General features: G+C 31.0%; 1 protein-coding gene across 1 annotated transcript; it reads right to left on the reverse strand.

Moving 5' to 3' along the window:
- Window positions 1–1,890: 1,890 nt before the first annotated feature.
- Window positions 1,891–22,363, reverse strand: LOC110906940 (homeobox-leucine zipper protein ATHB-22). Its single transcript, XM_022151995.2, has 3 exons — window positions 22,155–22,363; window positions 15,361–15,698; window positions 1,891–2,354 (listed from the first exon to the last, which is right to left on the reverse strand). The coding sequence occupies exons 1-3, from the start codon at window positions 22,261–22,263 to the stop codon at window positions 2,055–2,057; spliced, it is 747 nt and encodes a 248-aa protein (XP_022007687.1). The 5' UTR covers window positions 22,264–22,363; the 3' UTR covers window positions 1,891–2,054.
- Between the last annotated feature and the right edge of the window lie 722 nt (window positions 22,364–23,085).

A 23,085-nucleotide genomic window follows, 5' to 3' on the forward strand; every position in this document is an offset into this window, starting at 1 on the left:
ATTATTTACTAGGTTAGAACCCCGTGTATTACACGGGTTAAACAAATGTAATTTTGTATACTAAATAATATAAAAATATATATATCTTTAAAAATCCCGCTTATTACACGGGTTGAATAAATGTAATTTTATATATTAACATATAAAACAATACATATATTTAAAAATCTCGTTTTTAAATTTTTGGTTTAGTTAATAAGTTGTTTAATATAATTTCTCATAGTTAACAATAAAGATATAACGTTTTTATTATTTGATACATAAAATTACATTTATTCAACCGGTACAATATGGTTTTTATAGATATAACTTTTTATTATTTAATATATAAAATTACAAAGAGTTTTTTCTTTTTCACAATTTATTATATATTCAACCCGTGTAATATATGAGATTTTAACCTAGTAAAACCATAAAGAAATCAAATACATGAAAAATAAAATATAAAAACAACCTAATACATAAAGAAATATAGAAAAACCTAAAAAAAATAATGCTAAAATAAATAAACATCCATAAAGAAATCAAATACACGAAATATAAAATATAAAAACAACCTAATGCATAAAGAAATCAGATCATCATATACACGGAATATACAAAAACCTAAAAAATAATGCTAAAATAAATAAACAGTATTAATTTCTAAAATAATAAAAATATAAAATAGATTTATCTTGGGTTTATTCAAATGGGCCTAACACTTTACGATTTAAAGTTGATTTGAAGTTAACTTAAGTTTATAGAAGTAATTTATAGTTGATAAGATTTATATTAATTTAATTAATATTTAAAAATTTAAATTAAATAATTATTATCTATAATTAAGGATGGTCTAGAATAATGACAAGTGTCCATTCATTGGTTTCTTTTATTATATAGTATAGATTTGTGTGTACTTTTTTCTTATCCTATTTTTGTTATTCAATGAATAATGTGGTAAATATCATCTAAAGTATGTTTATAACTTTGTGTCAAGGCTCACTCAAGCACACGTCTAGGCCCATTTTTCAGGCTCATCTCAGCCTTGTTTCGCTTCAAAAGCCCAACTTTCAGGCCCTCAGGCACTTTTTCAGGCTAATTTACAATGAAATTCCAGTCAAAAATTGTTTGAACAGGTTTAAACATGTTTGAAACAATTATAAGAACCCTAAACAAGCATGGAAACAACCTAAAACAATTTAAACTAGCCCTAAAGAAGCCTAAAATATGTCTAAAATCCCTAAAAGTTGTATTTTTATACTAAATGACTCGTCTAAAAAAGTCTTATTTTTTAAGCGCCTTGCATTGAGAACCAAGGCTCACCCTTTGCGCATTGAGTGCGCCTTTATAATACTTTGCACCTCGCTTATGTTTTGAGCGTCTCACACATTTGCTTGCAGGTTTTTTTAAAACCAAACTGCATTTTGTCGTCACAAGCCGTCATAAAAACACATAAAAACAATTATGGCTGGTGAACCTGTTTTACAATTTTTTTCTAGAACAAATTATTTCAAATTAAATTCATTTTGGTCAAACCTCGGTTTAACCTAAAATGATACCTTATTAAAAGGTTCGTTTTAACCCGTTACCCAAAATAGATGCTCGTATTACTTAACCTAAGGGGGGACAGGGTGCCCGGACTCTTGCCACTGGTCATGCGGGTAGTGCCCTACATGTAGGGGGTGGTCTTTGTGGTTGCCGATGGTCTATGTAATTGTGTGTGAAGGTATGAGAGAGTTGTGTGTATGGAGAGAGAGTGGAGCAAAATGGTGGAGTCCATATTTTAGGGTAGTGGTGCCACTAAATCGGGTAGTGGATGGTCTAAGTGGCGTGTCACGATATGAATCATATGATTGGTGTGAGTTAGGGTTACAGGTACCCTTCCCACTTCATTAAAGTAACAAAAAATGCAATTAATCAACCTAATGAATAAGAACAAATATAACAAACATCAAATGCTGATCTAGATCACATTTTCCTAACTTTCACTCACTGTAAAAATAAATATAAAAAATATTATTTGATTGATATCCGACCGAGGCAGTAAACAAATTAAACAGGTAGCAACTACTTTAAGGATACGATGGAAGAACATGCCAATTAGAGTAAGATGGAGCAGGCACTGATGAGGCTGGATCATAGTTTATCATGAAGTTGTTTTCGTCGGCGACCATGGCTGTTGTAGTGGCAACAACCGCCTGATGTTGACCGAGGCTCAACTGATGATGAGGGTGGTTGTTGGTGGTACGAATGGTGGCTGCCGATGTGCTCTCAACCGTCTCTTCACCGGACATGTAAGTGTACCCCGTGCTAGAGCCTGCCCCTTGTCTCTTGCTAACTTGTTCTTTGAGTATTGTCCTCAATGCTAACACCTTTAAGGGATCAATCAAAAATAGTGATTTAAGAATTAGTTAGTTAAAACTATCAGAACCATATAATAAATTTATAAAGTATAAGATTTATTAAAACTAAAAGTAAACTACAAGGGCTATATGGTACTTATACTAATATTCTAAGGAAAAATTTTTGATTTTAGAAATAATCCAAAGGAAGAAAGTATAAATGTTTAACTTTATATGCAATAGAGACTTCAACACATAGTTTTATGACTTGTATGTATACCCATTGGCCTACAAATTTCATCAGACAATCAAAACACTTCAAATGAATAGTGAAACTTTCTCACATATAAATTTTTATAAATAATAGTGAGGAAATTTATAATTAAGAAAATTCAAGCAATGTATTCCATATTATAAATGTACTATAAAGATCAAATACATATGAGTCTTTAATATACGAAATATTCTCAACATGAGCAGTGAAGGAAGTTTTTATTTTTTATTTTTTTCCATCTATTAAGTATGATGTTTAATAATGTAAAAAAAATTATTATTTTACACTAGTAGAGTAATTATGTAATTTTTGTAATTACTCTACAGTAATTACTATACTAGTGTAAAATTATGAATTTTTTTTTATTATGAGACTAAAATACGTGCCTAATAAGATGTGAAAAAACAATTCAAAAAAAAAAAAAAATCCCTCATTCACTTCTCACGTTAAGCCAATTTGTATGTTAAGACCCATTATAAGTAATTTATTATGACTAATGCATAGGACTGCAAATGAACCTAAGGAACACAAATAAGACATTGTTCGTATTCATTTGTTAAGGATATATATGTGCTCACGAACGGTAATCAACACTTATCGAACATGATTTTATGTTAGTATTCATTCATTAAGGAAATAAACGCCCTCACGTTTGTCACTGTTCATTTGTCAATTTTAGGTAACGAATGCAAGCGAACGTTCATGAACACAAACTAATATTCATGAACACAAACGAACACAAACACGCATTCATGAACATAATATATAATACACCATACTTATTATATATTTTATTTATCGGAATTTTGAAGTATTTAGATAAATACAAAAATTAAAAACACTAATGAACTATTGAACACAAACGAACATGTTACCGAACGTTCACGAACATAAATGAAAGAACACGACTTCTGTTCATGTTCCTTCATTTAACTACACAACTACACGAACAAAATTTATTGTTCGTTTTCGTTCATTTATTAAACGAGCGAACACAAATGAACTTCTTGCCAAATGACTTACGAACTATTCACTAAACGGTTGGTTCATTTGCAGCACTATTGATGCTATCATTATAAGTTCATGATTTTAAGGGATAGCTATATGTATCTTAAAATATAACAGCATTCCCTTCCATTAAATTTTATATGGGAGGTTTTTGAATTATAAAAGATGGTTGTAAGTGGAGGAGATAGAAAATGTTACCGTTAATATGTATATTTGAGAGGACACTGTTCACCTTTTATAATATTTTAATATATTTTGAATGTGGTTGTGAGTAGATGAGAGAGAAAAGGTAATGATAAGGGTATAAAAAATATTATTTAATTAAAAGGTGCAATGTTTTAAATACCGGTATTAACCGGCCGGTTATACCGGTTAAACCGGATATCGTACACGAATCCGGTACGATAAAGGCCGGTAAAACCCGAATACAGTATGTCTTATGTACCGACGGTAAATCTGGTTCTACCGGTTCAAACCATTGAACCGGTTTGCATTATCTTAAGATTTGTTTTCTTAATTTTAATAGAATACAATATTAAGGTAATATTGATCTTCCATATTTCTGGTAATTAACCTAGTGCCTTCTATTCCAATATTTCGTCGTTGCTGAATTTGTTACTCACCTCATACAATGCAATATTGTTTATAACTAATGAAGATATTCTTAAAATGCTTAATAGTTTACAATAAAAATAGTTGTTTTTAGATAAAACTATGATCAATTACATAAATCCTAGTTGATATTGGTTTGTTTTTTTAGATGAGTTTGTATTTTATGGAATTTATAGGGTTTACTAGTAACCCGGTTCAACCGCCTGATACAACCCGTTTCAACCGGTTGAACCATTTTAGAGCACAAGCCGGTATGACATAAAAACCGGTTTTTAAACATTGAAAAGGTGAGAGAAAATTTAATTGTTTTTATTGTAATTAAAGGGTATATTTAATGAAAGGGATGTGAATGCTCTAAAAACACTCACAATAGTCTCAGTACCAAAATTATAAGGAATATATAGGATTTTATTAATTTTTACTCTTTCATTGGAGTCCCTATCCTAAAACTCCATCCCCAAAATTACATGGAAAATTAAAGTAAGCCCCCATATTTGGGGGTTCCCTTTCATCCCCTCTCTTATATTTTAATATGGTTGTAAGTGAAAAAAATATATTATTTAATTGATTATGAATATATATAGTGAGTCAGATGTGATAATTTTTTAAAGTGAATAATTTTATAGATAAATATGTATTTTAGTAAAATTATATCAGTTAAAAATGTTTAAGATCATATATATCTATTTAAAATACATCAAATTCATATTTACGCATGGCATTACTATTATTACTATATACTTAATTATTATTATTATTATTATTATTATTATTATTATTAGTATTAATATATATATATATATATATATATATATATCCTATAAAGTATAGGAAACAATAAGAATGTGACACGTGGCATGGAAGGATTTTAACTAAAAGGGCACTTGTGTAATTTGACTTTTATTTTATTTTTGGAATTTATCTCTCATTAACTAACAATGCATAAGATTATGGAAACTGTTTCTCCATGATTTTCTGAATGGTGGTTTCGAAACATAGTAAGATGTGAACGGAACAAAAGACGAATCCTGTCAGTCTTCTTGTATCTCACAAACTGAAAACCCTAATTTCAGTTCACGGTGAAGGTGGTTGTCGTCGGAAGTTAACAGCCGGAGATGGCTGAACGGGGATGAACATGGTGATTATGATGGGTGACAGCCGGAGACGATGATGAAGGTGGGGGTTGAAGACGGAGGGTGTCGAAGAGAGTCGGAGATGTCGACGGAAGGGTGATGATGGAGGATTTCTTGACGTTGTGTTTTAGCATTCATGCTGGTAATGCTAGAGGATTTCTTGACGATGTGTTTTAACAGCAAGCATTCATGCTGGTAACGCTGGAGGATTTGTTGACATTGTGTTTTAACAGCAAACAGATTAATACAGTTGTGTTTTAGCATTCATGTTGGTAATGCTGGAGGATTTCTTGACGCTGTTTTTACCATCCATGCTGGTAATGCTGGAGGATTTCTTGACATTGTGTTTTAACAACAAACAGATTAATACAGCTGTGTTTTAGCATTCATGTTGGTAATGCTGGAGGATTTCTTGACGCTGTGTTTTACCATCCATGCTGGTAATGTTGGAGGATTTCTTGACATTGTGTTTTAACAGCAAACAGATTAATACAGTTGTGTTTTACCATCCATGCTGGTAATACTGGAGGATTTCTTGACGCTGTGTTTTACCATCCATGCTGGTAATGCTGGAGGATTTCTTGACGCTGTGTTTTACCATCCATGCTGGTAATGCTGGAGGATTTCTTGACATTGTGTTTTAACAGCCAGCAGTTTAATACCGTTGTGTTTTAGCATTCATGCTGGTAATGCTGGAGGATTTCTTGACGCTGTGTTTTACCATTCATGCTGTTACGATGGGTGACATTTGTCACGATATGTTTTCTTGATGTTGTGTTTCTTCATGAAGGATAGAAGGAAGAGAGAGACGAGAGAAAGGGAGAGAGAGAGAGGGGGAGAGAGAGAAAATCGCAAGAAATGTGGGGTGGTTTATGGAATGACAGTTATTTCCATATTTAAAATAAGCTAAATGACATATCTACCCCTGATTAATTAAATAATCATATTTTTAAGAAACACATATTACCAAAATGCCACCAAGATGATCTCAACAATTAAACACACCCATTGGATGGCCCAAATCGTTTCCTAGACTTTCTAGGAAAAACAAACTTTCCGCAGGATCCCCACTCTTATATTAAACACACCCATTGGATGGCCCAGACCGATTCCTAGACTTTCTAGAAAAAACACACTTTCCGTAGGATCCCCACTCTTATATAATATATATTAAAAATCATCATGTTAGCTACAAGAGCTTTTTTAAATTTATCTTTTTAGCCACAAACTTTTTTACTACACCATGTTAGCTATAAGAGCTTTTATGTTTTATTTTTTTTAGTCATAAACTTTTTTATTTTTTTTTTGTTTTACCATTAATATTGTACCAACATGTTTGGTATGCCTACTATATTAATAAACGTAACCAATATTGTATCAACATGTTTGCTATATGTACTATATTAATTAAAGGTCATAGACTTATATTTTTAGATTCATATAGTATGAAATCTTTTCTGAGATTTATTATGGGGGTGTTTGGGATTGCGTTTTCAACCTGATTATTTGATTATTGTGTTTTGAAATCGCAAAAAATCTATTTTAAGTGTTTGGTAAAAAATTAATAAAAAGTGATTTTTTACGTTTTGTAGAGTTCAAAACGTGATAATCCATAAGTAGGTCACCCCTTGCTGCAGGAAAACGTGATAATCCAAAAACTGATTTTTTACGTTTTCACTTATTTATTTTTTTGAAATATATATACTTGCCAAACACTCAAATAGTTGATTATCTGATTATTGTGATATCAAACAACATAATCAAATCCAAACAATGTTGATTATCTGATTATTGTGATATCAAACAACATAATCAAATCCAAACACTATCTTTCTGCAGCACGTTTTGTTACAGCTAATTATCTGATTCTGATTATTCAAAACGCATAATCTATTTTCAAAACTCAACCCCAAACACCCCCTATGTCAGTTGACCAAAATAAGTGGTTAAAAGTTAAAAGTGTAAATTTATTATGCTTTTGCTTTGTCTATATTTAACTTTTTACACTTTTATTTATTAAATCGTCTACTTTATTTTAGTATATAAAATACTTTCTGAATCTTATATCCAGTCCAACGAGTGAACCGGTTAACTTTCTTGAATGTAAACCACACCTACTTTACTTTATACCAAACTAGGTTAGAACTCCGTGTATTATACAGGTTGAATAAATGTAATTTTATATATTAAATAATAAAAAGTTATATCTTTGTGAACCCCGTATATCATACGGATTAAATAAATGTAATTTTATATATCAAATAATAAAAACAAGTTATATCTTTAAAAATCATATGTATTGCACAGATTAAATAAATGTAATTTTGTATACTAAATACTAAAAATGTTGTATGTTTAAAAAAACCCTTGTATAATCGGGTTGAATAAATCTACCAAATAATAAAAAATTACATCCTTAAAAATCTCGTATATTACACATGTTGAATAGATTTAAAAAGAGTTATATCTTTAAAAACCATGTGTATTACACAGATTAAATAAATGTAATTTTGTATATTAAATACTAAAAACGTCGTATCTTTAAAAAACCCGTATTAGTCTGGTTGAAAAATCTACCAAATAATAAAAAAATTGTATCCTTAAAAACCCCGTGTATTACACGTGTTGAATAAATCTAATTTTACATAGAAAATGATAAAAGTTATATCTTTAAAAACTTCGTGTATTAAACGGGCTATATAAATGTAACTTTGTATAGTAAATAATAAAAAAATTATATTTTTAAAAACCCTGTGCTTTACACGAGTTAAATAAATATAATTTTGTATATCAAATAATAAAAAAATTTATATTTTTAATAAATTAGGATAACATTTAATATTAATTTATTATTTATATATTTAATATAAGATAAGGAGGAAAGAGAAGTATTTGTTTTAAAAATATATTAAATTAACAATTAACAATTAACAATTTAGATTCAAGGATAATATTTTATTAAAGTATGATAAGATTCAATATTAATTTATTATTTATTTATTTTATTAATATAAGATAAGTATAGATTTGAGAATAAAATGACACGTGTTTAAAAGTTGGTTTCTTTTATTATAATAGATAGATCAAATTAGCATGTAGTTTTTTTTTTTTTTTTTGGTTTGGTTTTTGTTTTTGTTTTTATTTTTTTATTGTTTATTTGCTTTACATTTTTGATCTATTGAGATAACTTTTTTTAATTATTTACTTAATATTTCCTTAAATTAAGCTTTATCAATTTCACTTCTAAAAGTATTCATTTTTATGTATATCTTCGAGTACATCATGAATTTCACTATAGCAGCTGCATAAGGTATGTTTGTTTGTTTGTTGTTTTAATTTTTTTTAACCTCTCTTACAATATGAAGGTATGTTTGTTGTTGAGTTTTTTTTTAAGTAGGTTTGTTTGTTGTTTTAATTTTAGTTTAACCTCTCTTATAATATAAACAATATACGCGTTTAATAGTTTTATTTTTCTGTTATAACTTCCGTTTATTAGTTTTGTTTACATAAACTATATACGAGATATAATTTCTTTTGTAAACAGACCGACCCCGTATCCACCGAAAAAATTTATTAACTTTTTTTTTTTTACAATTACACTATAAATAATATATGCCTTTAATAGTTTGATTTTTCTGTTATAATTTCCGTTTGTTAGTTTTGTTTACATAAAGTATATACGAGATAATTTCTTTTGTAAACAGACCGACTCAGTATTCATCGAAAAAAATTATTAACTTTTTTTTACAAAAACAAAATATGTTTCCGCTTTAAATTTATTAAAAATTGGGCCAGCCCAGTCACTATAAATAGTGAATATTAAAACATAACTTCCTGTTCAGCGAACCCTGCCGGTCACAACCGCAAGTTGCGGCAGTGGATGTCTTAGGTACCATGTCATAATTTTTCTTGTATTTGTTACATTTTATTTCGTTTTTTACACATTTATATTTTGTAGTCTGATACTAGTTTTTATCATTTGGTTCGTATACGGATTCCCCGCCGCAACGCGCGGTGGAGGAAATCCTGGGATATATATATATATTTAAAATGCAAAGTTAGTAATAGTAGCTTTTTTGTCTTTTTGTTTGTTTTTTTTGTATTTTTCTTTTTGATATATTTGTTTATTTCTTTTCAAGGCAAAGAAGACATATTAACTTTAGGATTTTTTTTTTTATTTTTGCAATAAAACTTTGATTTTTTTTTTTAAATTTAGTCACAAAAGTGAAATGTTTTTTTTTTTTTTTTTTTTTTGTTAAAGTTTCATATACATATAATTTTGGTATAGCGAATGCATTTAGCCTTACGGTACTGTGATGAACTAAACCAGATATGAGCAAAAGCATCATTGTTTTTGGTATTGACAATATCAGAACCGGTATTCGTTTTGACAGTTTCCGATGAGCCGAATCGATAACAAGTAACAACAAACTTCAGCCGCATAGCGTGGTAGAAAAACGTAGTTAATTATAATCTATCATATGACTATTATACATCTCTTTTCATTGCACTCTAAACGCTCATATCCTAATCAATGCAAGTTTTAAGTTAAGGGTATAAATATCATAAAATGGTGTATCGGATATTACTATCTTTTATTAAGTTGACAATATAAAAAGTTTTGATGAAGATAGATGGAACTAAATATCCCAATTATAAAGTATGTAATTACTTACAAATACAGGGTATGGATCCTGTACATTAATACAGAAGTGTGAGAAGTGTATTATAACACTATATATAACACCATGGTTGCAAAAGTCGTTAGGCGCTCGCTAGTCGGTCGACCGGGGAGTTGAGAGTACTTGGCCTAGGCGGAGAGTACTCGGGGAGTACTCGGACATGTTAAACTATAAAGAAATTAGTTTTTGGAAATTAAATACATGTCAAATAAAATAAATTTACTAATATCTATAACAAAATACGTGAAAATAATATTCATTCTTCGATATGATAGGTATAAAATTATGTTTTATTATTTTTCAAGTCAAACTCGGCCCAAGTTGACCTACTAGATACGATTTTGGCTGAGGTTGACCACGTTTGACCGATTCCGAGTAATTAGGCGGAGTCAAAGAAAGTCGCCTCGGCAGCCTACCTTGTAGCGACTACTCGGCGAGTACTCGGCCTTGGAAACCTTGTTTTACAACCATGTATAACACTATATAACACCATATAAACACCGTATAACACTATGTAACACCATATAACACTATGTAACACTATATAAAAATATATAACACTATACATCTATCATAGACATGCTATCAGATAAAATATAGTGTTATATTTGTTATATAGTGTTATATAGTGTTACATAGTGTTACATGGTGTTATATGGTGTTACATAGTGTTATACGGTGTTTATATGGTGTTATATAATGTTATAATACACTTCTCACACTTCTGAATTAATGTACAGGATCCTCTAACTACAAATACATATACAAATATTAGATATTATTGGACTTCAGCAATTTCAATTCCTAAACCTATCAATCCATTTCAACCTTACATGACAACTATGAGTAACACCATGGTAACATTACCCAAAGCCATTAGTCGTTGGCCATAATAATTCTAGACCCAGGTTATAAAGATGAATAAGATAAGTTTGGCTTATATATGTAATTACTTAAAAAGTTGTATTTAGAGTAAAGAATGTAATTATTGTTAGTTAGGGGTTATTATGTAAAGTTAGAAAGAAGGAAACTGTTTAAGATCCTAAACTTTGGATTAGGGTGTGTTCATGAAACATCGTGTCGGTCTATAGAATCGGTATATGTACAGATCATATGTAAAAGTGTACGAACCCTATTGTGATTGTTGGTGTAAGAACATGACTTGTAAGTGTCGCTATGTAAATTGTAGTGCATGTGCACTTAGTTGTAAGTGCAGTTAGCCTAACTACACTAGCCACTAACCAACGCAGTTGACTAACTGGAGCACTCAGTTGCGCACCTTTATATTTGTGTGTTTATGTCAATTTTAAGAGAGCAAAATAGAGGGTGTTTAGAGAGCTTGTTAGTAAGAGGGAAACTTTACTATGTGTTATTATTGGTAGTGAATCTCTAACCCTAGGGGAGCTCACATAGTGTTGGAATGGTACTTAAACATTGAAGATGTGTACTCTTTCACTATCATAACTTTGATGATTATAATGAAGCAAGTTTTCTACATCTTCTAATATGTTTGTTTGTATGTAAGAAAGACTTACACGCTCCTGTCTGAAACAAGAATGATGTTCTTGTTAGTTTTATCGACCCGTGAGGGGTCTTGGGGACTTTCAGGTGGTATCAAAGCATGATGCTCGATGCGGAAGGATTAACTGTCTATCCGAATCACCATTGCTATTGATTCAGTGTTTATCTCTATTAAATGCCATGAGGCATTTAAATTGGGATTAAACTGAAGTTTGTTAGATTATTTCTGATAAAAAACGAGTTAATTAGAGTTGTTTGTTTGAGTTTTTGAGGTCAGTTTCGAAAACAGTAACTTCAGCGCAGTTACTGACAATTGGGGTGCAATTATCAGATATAGTGCAGTTGAGGCACAGTTACCATTCACATGGTTACTGTCTTGCGTAGTTGTTACCTAGCGCAGTTACTTGGTTCACGCAGTTGTTCTAACTACGCTTGTTGTCAGGCTCAGTTGTCTATTTATTGGTGCGGTTATCTGCTGTTTAACCTCAAATATTTTAAAGTTAATATCCCCAAGTAAACCAAGCTCATCAGGCGTACTTATTGATGGTAAAAAACAGATAGTATTTTCAGGAATTTTTCTTGAATGGAATTTTTAAGGATATTCTGAATAAGGTGATAAATGTTAAGGAAAATTTTTGGAGATAATATTTTTGGGAAGTTTTGTTCAGTAATGGTGGACCTTGTTTGCTTTAAGACTTCCACTATTCGAATCAAACTTTCTGGGTATTCTCAACTTTCCATAGCCTACGAGTATCCCCGGGGGAACTTCATTACTGAATGGGAGAATTACTTGAAGATTTTGGTTCTTACAATTAAGGGTTTCTGTGACAATTTGGCTCTATGTTTAAGACTCTTCTTGGGCGTGGATTTCTAGTTGATTTTTAGGACGGATCAATTTTAGAGTTTGAAGATTGTGTTTTAGAAGATAAAAGTGAGAGATTTGTTGGTTTTTGATTTTTTTTTTTGAAGAAAAAGGAGATAAAGTTTTCCAAGAAATGTTGTTTCTTTGAAAATTTTCAAAATGCTCGATGAAAGTTAAAGTGACCAAGATCATGTTATAGTTTTGGTTTGATTTCTCATTTGGGATCTATGTGATGATAAATTAGGAAGATTTCCTAATTTGGATTTCTCACTATAGATAAGCTAATTTGGGTTCTCACTGTGAATGATGATTAACTAGGCTGGTCACCTAATTTGGTTTCTCACTATGGGTGATGATAAATTAGACAAAGATTAATCATTCCGTTTAAAGACTGGTGGTTACATGATGATTAGTATCGAGCTTGTGTTCGTGATTTTGTCAAGTGTGTTTGTGATGAAGCTGATTATTCGGTCGGTGATTAGTTGAAAATTGAACCTTTATCATATGCCGATTATAGTAAGGATGATTGATTTGCTGTAAAGCTTACTCAGAGGGGTGAAGTTGCTAATCGAGTTGGATTCTGGAAATAATCATGAGGTGCTTACCACGAGGTGGATATCGAAAACGAAAGACATTGGGTAACTGGTAGAGTAATGAAGATACGAGATGGATTCAGACACTTCTGGTTGAAGATGATGATCACGTAAAAATGATTATGGTAGTTGCATACGTTATTAGAAGTTGAGTTTGTTATTAGATTATCGAACATAAGTTTTTATCTTTTTGGAAGCTGATTAATTCGATGTTGATTGTTAGAAATTCAAACTGTCTGTCATATGCCTGATACAACTAAAGTCTTGGAATTTCAGAATTGATTTCAGACGAAAGATTCTTTGATTGCTGAAAGATTAGGAGGTAGTTACTATTGAGGGGGAGAACTACAGTGTTTGGTGTTGGATTCATCAGGTTTCATAAAGCAGCCAAACAAAATTGATCTATAACAAGTCTTAGGATTTGAGGTTGAAGATCAAAGTGCAAACCAGAAGATCAAGTCTTACTACAGAGAACACCTGATATCATTAGTCAAGGGGAGTCTCCGTTGATACATGACTTGTGACTAATGATTTTTAGTTTTGGTCAGAATTGACAGCAACAGTTAAGGGGGAGTCTGTTAGTGCAAGACCAGGGCTTGTAACTGTCGATATGGAATTTTGTGGTGTAGGCACACTTAGTTGTAGGTGGCGTACTTAGTTATCGGTGCAGTTAGCCTAACTGTGCTAACTAGTAACTAACGTAGTTTACTAACTGGCGCACTTAGTCGCACACCTATATATTTGTGTGTTTGTGTCAGTTTTAAGAGTACGAAACAGAGAGTGTTTGGAGAGCTTATTAGTAAGAGTGAAACCACACTATGTGTTATGTTGGTAGTGAGTCTCCAACCCCAGGGGAGCTAACCTAGGGTTGGCATGGTGCTTAAAGGTTGAAGATTTGTACTCATTCGGTAATGTAGTTGTGATGATTATAATGAAACGAGTTTTCTATATCTTCTATTATGTTTGTTTGTATGTAAGATAGACTCACACACGCCTTCGTCGTCTGAATCAATAGTGATCAGTGGCGGATCTTGACCTAAAACTCAGCATGGGCCGATGTTTTTTGGAGATAAAATCAGCCTGGGCCGAACCAATACACATTTAAAAAAATTCTCAAAAACCTGAAATTTAACACTACTGGGCGAAAAAATTGCACGGGCCAAGGCCCGGTCTGGCCTCCTCTAAGTTGCGCCACTGCTTAGTGATGTTCGTGTTACTTATATTAGCCCGTGAGTGGTCCTGGGGACTTTCACTGATTTCGCTCTTGTCTTTTCACCCGAGAAAACCAAAGAACAAGAAACTATGTTCGTGTGTTTTTACATCGGTCACACAAGAATACAAATTGAAATTGCAAACTTGTTTGGGTGATCAGATACAATAAGATATGGAGTGTTTTCTCCCTTTTGTTAAGATGATTTTATGTACAAACGTTTTCAAAGTAGCTACATAGAGGCTGTGGTCAGGATTCTCGTTTGATCTAGAATCACACATACAAAGGCTCACGATCTCCAAGGTTTTACCTTCTATTTGACTCTTGTATTTGAACTATACCTACAATTTGAGGTCTAGTTTTACTGTTTTCGATTCCATGTTAGAATTTATGAAATTTCTGTAATCAAACAAGTTACAATCATGTTTTCAAAAGTTAGTGTTTTTTGAAGAACACCTAAGAAAACATGGCTGACGAGAGCCATGTTTATTAATTGGTTTAGCTCTTTTCAAAAGGTTTATTTAAATGGTTTAGCTCTTTTCAAAAGGCTGGTTCGTTGTTTATTAATGTTATTGCATTTTAAATTTATAGATTTTATTCTTAAAATAATTTTGTGAAATAATGTTTCTGTCACAACATTAAGGACTAAGCGTCACAATATGTCGACCCTAACAGGGCCGGCTCTGAGTATTCGTGTTCACTGTTCGAGCTTCAAAAAACGTGCCCTTAGGCCTTAACGAAATTGGGTATTGGGCTCAATAAAGGTCTAAACCTAATGCCAATGGGCTAATAACTAATCTAAAGCATAAGAATAGTTTTGTAACTAGACCTATTTTAGTGTTTGTATATGTATACCCTATTAAAAAAGAATTTTTTTACGTATACGTATCGGGTTTTTTTTTTCTAAAAATAGCGTGCTCTCCAAAATATCGGGTCCTGGCCGGTGGTCCTCCCCACCCACCCCAGGGCCGGCCCAGCCCCTAACACTAAATTTGTAGTAGTGTATAAACCTTAAAATATTATAGGATGAAGTGATCAAATTACCCAAAAGGCATAACATTATGCCTCTTAAGGGTCATAACGTTAACTATTTTGTATAAACAACATGGTTTTATATAAATGCAGTGCAAAGGTATCATACCTCTTCTTGAAGCTTTTGTTTCTCCCTAGAGACAGCATCAAACTCTTGTTTAAGCGTATCATACATGCACTCAAGTTGCTTAGTCTTCCATCGAGCGCGCCTGTTTTGGAACCACACCGCAATCTGTCTGGGCTGCAACCCGAGGTCATGTGCTAGCTTCATCTTTGTTTCAGGGTCAAGTTTCTTCTCTTCTTGGAAAGTGTTTTCAAGTGCCTCTAACTGTTCACTTGTTAACCTTTTCTTCTTATCTTGATTGTTGTTTTCATACTCATTTTGGTTCATTTCCATCATTGCTAATGGTGCTTGCATCATTTGATGATGCTTCATTTCACCCATTCCTGTTTAAATATAGTTTTCAAAAAAATATATAATACACACTTTTAATTAATATGAATGTATGCATGTTGTATGATAATGTACAGTTAAAACCATCATATTTTTGGACGTTATGCATGTAAGCCTGTTTGAAAATAATTAAATTTCAGAAAGAACATGATTAACCTATATGCAATTGATACTGTATAAAGTCACTATTTCCATGCTTTATAGTACACCTGCTTTCCTATCTAAATAATATAATACAATATGATATAATATAATATAATGCAAAAAGCCACTATTTCGATGCTTTGTAGTACACATGCTATGTAAATCATGATATCGGAACTTATTAAATGTTTTCAGAAGATATATCTTATATATAACACGTGGAATAACAAACCATGCGGAAAAGTATTGTCTGCATGCATGATACTATGTCCTTGATAAGACATTTTCTACGCATGATCCTTTAGATATTTAATCAGTGCTGTTATGTCTTTTTGTTTTATATATACACATACAATCCAGATCAAGAAAAAACTCGTAGTGAGAATTTAAAGAATTTCGACTTCCCAATTGATGTTTGCGCATAATTTTTTGCACAACCCTAGATTAAAATATTACAAACACGTCTGTAAAAAAATCAAAGTGGCATTTTAAGCCTGTTACAACTGCTGTAAAAAGATGCTGATATCAACATGAATCGGCATTTACAACAACTATATGTGTTTTTTAAGGGTGCATGTGTTAATCAACAAAAACCCATTTTTTTGGAAAAGTTTATTTTTTAAGGATTTTTGGTAAATTGTTTCTTTTTTAAAAAAACCTTTCGTAAGACCGAGTTCTTTAAGTTTTCACAATTTGTAGGATTTTTCATTTTACCCTAACCTGTTTGTGTGAAGAGATCCAATACAAAGTGCTTTTAACGTGCGAAATGTACAAGTAACTAGACTAATAATTATTACACTATAACATTCACTCTAGTTAATTTTGTTCTAGTGTATAAATTGATACCCTACATACTACATATAGGTCGTGTTATAGCTAATCTTATAATAGCTTAATAGAATAAAGATCTGTGTAGGATATTAGAATACCAAATTATTGTGAGAAAGAAAAAACTAAAATTATTTATTTTATATTAGTGGTTTTATCTATATTATTATATAAAATATTTTTTTCTAGAAAATTTGGATCACTGATGTATCACTGGAAACCCAATAAATCTGAGAAAAACCTCCCATGTAGAAATTGAACCTGAAAACCTAATAGTCGCTAAACCTTATCCTACCTCTAAGATGCCACTAGATTATAATATCATGGATATATTATATGAAACATATTAAAAAAGATTGTATGATAATTTCCACTGAATTTCAAGATGACATTAGGAACAGCTAAAGCTTTGTATAACTCTTAGGTTATGCGGTATAGTGATGGTCCTCCCTCGGAGAATGATCTGTGGACGTATTAATATCATGGATGTATTATATGAAACATATTAAAAAATCTTTGTTGTGGACCGTCGGAGACGTCCTCCTGCGGACTGTGAGGACGCGGCTTGGGGGGGGGGGCAACATGGAAGGAGGACCGGCACCGTTAGAGGACGGTTCAAAGCCGATCCCCATACCGAACAGCCTTAGATGCACACTGTCCATTGTAAATTACAATTTTGTCAAGAGTCATCGAAGGGACATCATTATTTTGGTATCTAATGACATATGTAATCATTTAATTTTACAAATATAATTCTAAAAAGTTTTAAATTTTACAAATATAATTATTATATATCTATTTTTATTCATAACCTAACCATTTAATTTTAAGACAAATGTATATTACCGTAATCATTTTTTTTATATTTTCGATCATTTTAGTTATTTTTATATTTATTAATTAGTTAAACTTAATATTTTAATTTTGAATTTCTTTGATTCATTTTTCTTAAGCTATGTTTTTACAATGACGATCAACTTTTTCGTGCTTTCTCTATGTTTAAAATTTTAAAGACAACTAGTTGCAACGTAAGAAAATCCATTATCTCGTCGAGTAGCGCTAACGCGGGTATAGCTGCTAGTTATTTATTATATAATTTATTTTAGATGTGTAAAATTGTAAATTCATAATCTATGTTAAGATAAATTTAACACAAGACATTAATTCAACTACCAATTTAATATATTAAAATTTAATGAAGTTGACTTATTATTATTTTTAGAATGACGACTTTCTTATATTAGGTTACCACATTTCTCAAATTGAAGAACCCTGTTGCTCTATTTTGGCCAGACTTTATTATCTAAAAAAGGTTCACGCTGGCTTCAGAGTTTGGCTTGGGCGCTCCCCCGGGAAACCATACTGCCGATTGCCACTTGACAGCTGTTGTGCCACCATAAGAGCTGAGCACTCTCTAGCGTAACACACAGTGAGATGAAAACCCGGGTGGGCTCTGGATAGACTTGACACCTCTACCAGGAGGTAACTCCAGAGCCGTTCCAATGTTTTTATAGGCCCTAAGCGGACTACGAAGTGGAGGCTCTTTTGCAAAACATATAGAGTTAATAGAAAATTAGCTGCTAAAGTTAACCTACGTCTAGTAATTAGCCCTAATTTTGCCCATAAATTCCCCTCCAATCCCGACAGACCCGACGCCATGAGTGATTATCGTTAGTGATAGCTGATAACCTAGAAAATCGAAAGAGCAGGTTGCGATAGGAGGTAGGAACGATGACTGCGGCTCAATTTTAAGGATTTTTGGCGCTGATTCACGGAATTCGGATGAGGTCGAGTGGTAGATGGTTGATACAAACTGGATTTTGTGTCTGTGGTTTAATTTTGAAACTGAGTCTTAAATGTGTACCTTTTTTCCTAAACAATTTTTATCTGTATAACTTTATTAAAAAACATGGTTTAGTTTTGCTTTTTATTTGAGCCTAATAAAACATATACAATATATAAAACTATACTAAAAATTGGAGGCCCCTGATTTTTGGTGGCCCTAGGCCCATGCCTAGATTAGTAAGCCTAACGGGCCGGCCCTGGGTAACTCTATCCATCATTGGCTAATCCACCAAAGTAACACAAGTGTGAGTTGAACTAGGGTCTCCATTGAAGAATCCAAGCCTCCCTACCACTAGGCCACAAGTGGTGGATTTCACTTATTAATTAATAATATACTATTATTATTATTATTATTATTGTTGTTGTTGTTATTATTATTATTATTTTATTATTATATAACTCTTTGGGATAAAAAGGTAATTTTCATGCGATATAATGTTTCGATATGAAGACGATATAAAAACACGAGATATTAAGACGATACAAAAAAGTGAGAGTTTAAAATTTAATTCTTTATTGTTCTAATCTAAAGACCGATCACCTCCTTCCCTACGTAGCGGCTGTTTAACTTCCTAATAACTGACATATTAATTTGTTTTTCCTATTTTTAACCTTATTTAAATTATATTATTGTAGTTACATTGACTGCTCCCCAACATCGCACGGTTTTCTCTAGTAATAGGTTAATAGAATAAGAGGTGTGTGTAGGGTTTCAAAACACTAAATTATTGCGAGAAAAAAAGGAAACAAACTAAAATTGTTTATTTTTTTATAAGTGGTTGATATTTTTTTAATTAATTTTTTATATTTTACTTACAAATGTTTACAAACCAGTAAAATTTGTCGCACGTTGTGGTGGAAATTTGGCTGGTGTTTGCTTGGTTCATTATGGTACCAGCACTCGTTACAATAACTCGTTATAATAACTGAAAGAGAACCTAAAAACCTAAAGTTATGACACGTCCAAAAAGATAACAACACTTATTTTACATCGATTGAAAACTATAATATCGGTATCGATACGGTACCAGCCCTCGTATAGATTAAAGTTGTGACACGCGGTTGTATTTAAGTTTTTTCTCGACATTACGATATAAATTGTATTTGAAAAAAGGTTGTATCGAAATAACAGTAAAATGACAAACTAAGTCGGTATATTAATATTTACAATAGTTTTATTACACAAAAGTCGTTTGATGTAAGTCAAAATATAATATCATCTTTTACATCCATCGAAACCATAAATACGAATACCATTATCGGTATCGATGTTGTTGGTCAGTAAAGACTTTGTTCGTCAATGCACCATTATTTCAAATACAACTCCGTTTTAAATATAATTTTTATCGGAATATCGAAATTTTTTTTTACATAAACACGTATTTAATTTTTTAAAAATAATAAAAACTAACATACGAAAATTATAAGAAAAAAAATAAAAGTGTTTGATTAAATATTATATTATTTATTGTTTAAGACTAGTAATCAAAATTTATAATAAAAAAGGAAATAAAGAAAAAGAAAGTCAAGACAAATATTGATTGAAACTTAAAAAAAATAAAAAGTCAAAAAGAAATTCAGTGTTCATCAACTTTGCAAATGTTATATAGATAACTATGTTAGAACCCCGTGTATTACATGGGTTGATTAAATGTAATTTTATATATTAAATAATAAAAAGTTATATTTTTATGAACCCCGTATATTGTACGGGTTAAGTAAATGTAATTTTATATATTAAATAATAAAAGTTATATTTTAATACCATGTGTATTACACATATTAAATAAATGTAATTTAAAAACCTGTGTATAATCGGGTTGAATAAATCTACCAAATAATAAAAAATTACATCCCTAAAAACCCCGTTTATTAGACGTGTTAAATAGATCTAAAAAAGAGTTATATGTTTAAAAACCATGTGTATTACACATATTAAATACTAAAAATGTCATATCTTTAAAAAAATCCGTGTGTAATCGGGTTGAAAAATCTACCAAATAATAAAAAAATTATATCCTTAAATCTAATTTTACATAGCAAATAATAAAAAAATTATATCTTTAAAAACTTCGTGTGTTACACGGGTTAACTTTGTATAGTAAATAATAAAAAAATTACATTTTTAAAAACCCCACGTTTTACACGAGTTGAATAAATATAATTTTGTATACCAAATAATAAAAAAAATATATTTTTAATAAATTAGGATAACATTTAATATTAATTTATTATTAATTATACATTTAATATAAGATAAGTAGGAAGGAGAGGTATTTGTTTTAAAAATATATTAAATTAACAATTTAGATTTAAAGATAATATTTTATTAAAGTATGATAAGATTTAATATTGATTTATTATTTATTTAATTAATTAATATAAGATAAGTATAGATTTAAGAATACCTTCAATGAATGATACGTGTCCAAAAGATGATTTCTTTTATTATAGTAGATAGATTACTAATAATAATTTTAAGAATATATTAAAATATTTACGTCAATATTAAATAAAAATTAATTTTTATTGTCGTATAAATATAGTTTTAAGATATGTTAAATTAAATTATGAGTATTATAATTGGTTTTTGAAAGAACAATAACATATTAAACAGTTACATTATCGTGTATATAAAGTTGTCGTTATATTCAGTTATATGAATATGATTATATGTGTATGTTATGTACATAGAAAATATTAAAGTAATTTGTTAACAGTAATAATTAAACATTGTATACCAGTCAATTTCTTTTGAAAAAAAAGTTTTAAATTAGAAAAATGACTGATTTATTTTTGTATGTTCTTGGCATCTTGCCAAAAAAGCTGAGTTATATATAGAGGGGGGGGGGGGGGGGGTGGGGCTACATATACGAACTACTAAATATTATGAGAATAAGCAAAACAGAATGTATAATTCATCGTTGCAATCTTAAAATATTTCTAAAAATGTAAGAAAATTGTGGAAACACAATGTAATTATTTGTTTCATTTGACATTAAAAAAATATGAACAAATTCTGTTTATGTATATAGCACACATATGTGTAGATAATATTCTAGGGAGATAATCTGCACAGAGCTATGACGCAATTGTGAAAAACTCATGAAGAAATTAGTGTCTATACCTTTTATAATGTACACAAACATACTCATACGTGTGTAAAAAGTATAAAGTTTTTAAAATACGAACTATTGATCCAAAAATTTAACGATTTAGATTTTCTCTTTTGTTCATAATTCAGTATTCCGTGATAAACTTCACACTATATGCAAAAAGAGGAAATTATATTTATTTAATAAATAAAAAGGTACTACGCTGGTTTGATTCTTGAAACCCTAATTAACAAAAGAAACTTCCAAAGGACATATGGTGTAGTGGTAAGGTGAGTCTCCGCTATCTTAGAGGTGTAGGGTTCAGATTCCGCAAAGTGGAGATATTTGTATATGAGTAATTTAGGGAGTATGCTAGTTTGTGATTAGAGACTAATGGCAAGTAGGTGGGCAATAATCTGCGCCGCTAGTTTGTGGTTAAAAAACAAAAGAAACTTGTCAGGATGAAAGGCCAACATCACATGAGATCTAAATTAAACAAAGACTGATTATAAAAGGGAGTATAAAAGTAAGAATTACCAGGAGGGTATACAAAGTGATCATTGTTATAGTTGTAAAGAAAGGCAAAGGAACTTTGTGCTGTGGGTCTAGGAATAAATGGTATGGGATTCCCACCATTCCAGTCCATGCTGTCTTCTTCTTCTTCTTCTTGTCTGCAGGCAGTCTCCCAAAAGATCAACCTACCAATTGTAAAGTGCAGTAGTAGTGTGTGTGTTTTATGGTGCAAGAAAGATGTGATATGTAAATATATATAAAGGAAAGGTAAGTTTGAGTTGAGTTGTTGAAGGGTGAGACAAGTAAAAAGTTGTACTGGTCTTAAAAGAATATGTTAGAAGGGGTGTGTCACCATCTGGTCCTAGAGAGAAGGGAAGGTTTAAGATGCCTTATCTCTTTCATCACTCTTCTGACTCACTGCATCTATATATCTATCTAACTCTCTAAGAATGTGTCAAGAGCTCCAGAGATAAATTAAAGTCTTTTATTTCATATGAAAATATTGTTTAGTATATATACACACTCTTAAAACTATTGTTAGTTTGTGTATTGTGTAGAGATGGGTGTATAGAAAGGGTGGGGTAGAGGTGGCTTCATAAGATGGTAACACCCAATGAATACTCATTAAAGTGACACAACATATATACTCCCACTACATGCCTATTTAGAAGGTTATATCTATACTTACATGGTGTATGTAATCATGTATATGCATAGTGTGTATGTGTATGTTCTATGAAGACAAACAGCTGAACAGAGATCCGTATTCCTCGTGATATTAACTGGTCCTTATGCAGACAGATGAAAAGCTATCAACCCTGATAAATGATATATACATATAAATATATATATGTGACGTATAGTACTAGTTTCAGATACTTTGACATGGTCGGAATACAAATATATAACACTCACATATTTGTAAAACTAATTTACTAATCATTTTACAATATAA

This window comes from Helianthus annuus, chromosome 2 (assembly GCF_002127325.2).
Source record: "Helianthus annuus cultivar XRQ/B chromosome 2, HanXRQr2.0-SUNRISE, whole genome shotgun sequence".
NCBI lineage: Eukaryota > Viridiplantae > Streptophyta > Magnoliopsida > Asterales > Asteraceae > Helianthus > Helianthus annuus.

Coding starts and splice junctions, on each gene's coding strand:
- LOC110906940 (XM_022151995.2), bottom strand. CDS start 22,263: ATGGACTGGAATGGTGGGAATCCCATACCATTTATTCCTAGACCCACA. Junction 15,699..22,154: donor TCACTTTGTATACCCTCCTG/GTAATTCTTACT, acceptor ATATTTAAACAG/GAATGGGTGAAATGAAGCAT. Junction 2,355..15,360: donor AACAAAAGCTTCAAGAAGAG/GTATGATACCTT, acceptor GATCCCTTAAAG/GTGTTAGCATTGAGGACAAT.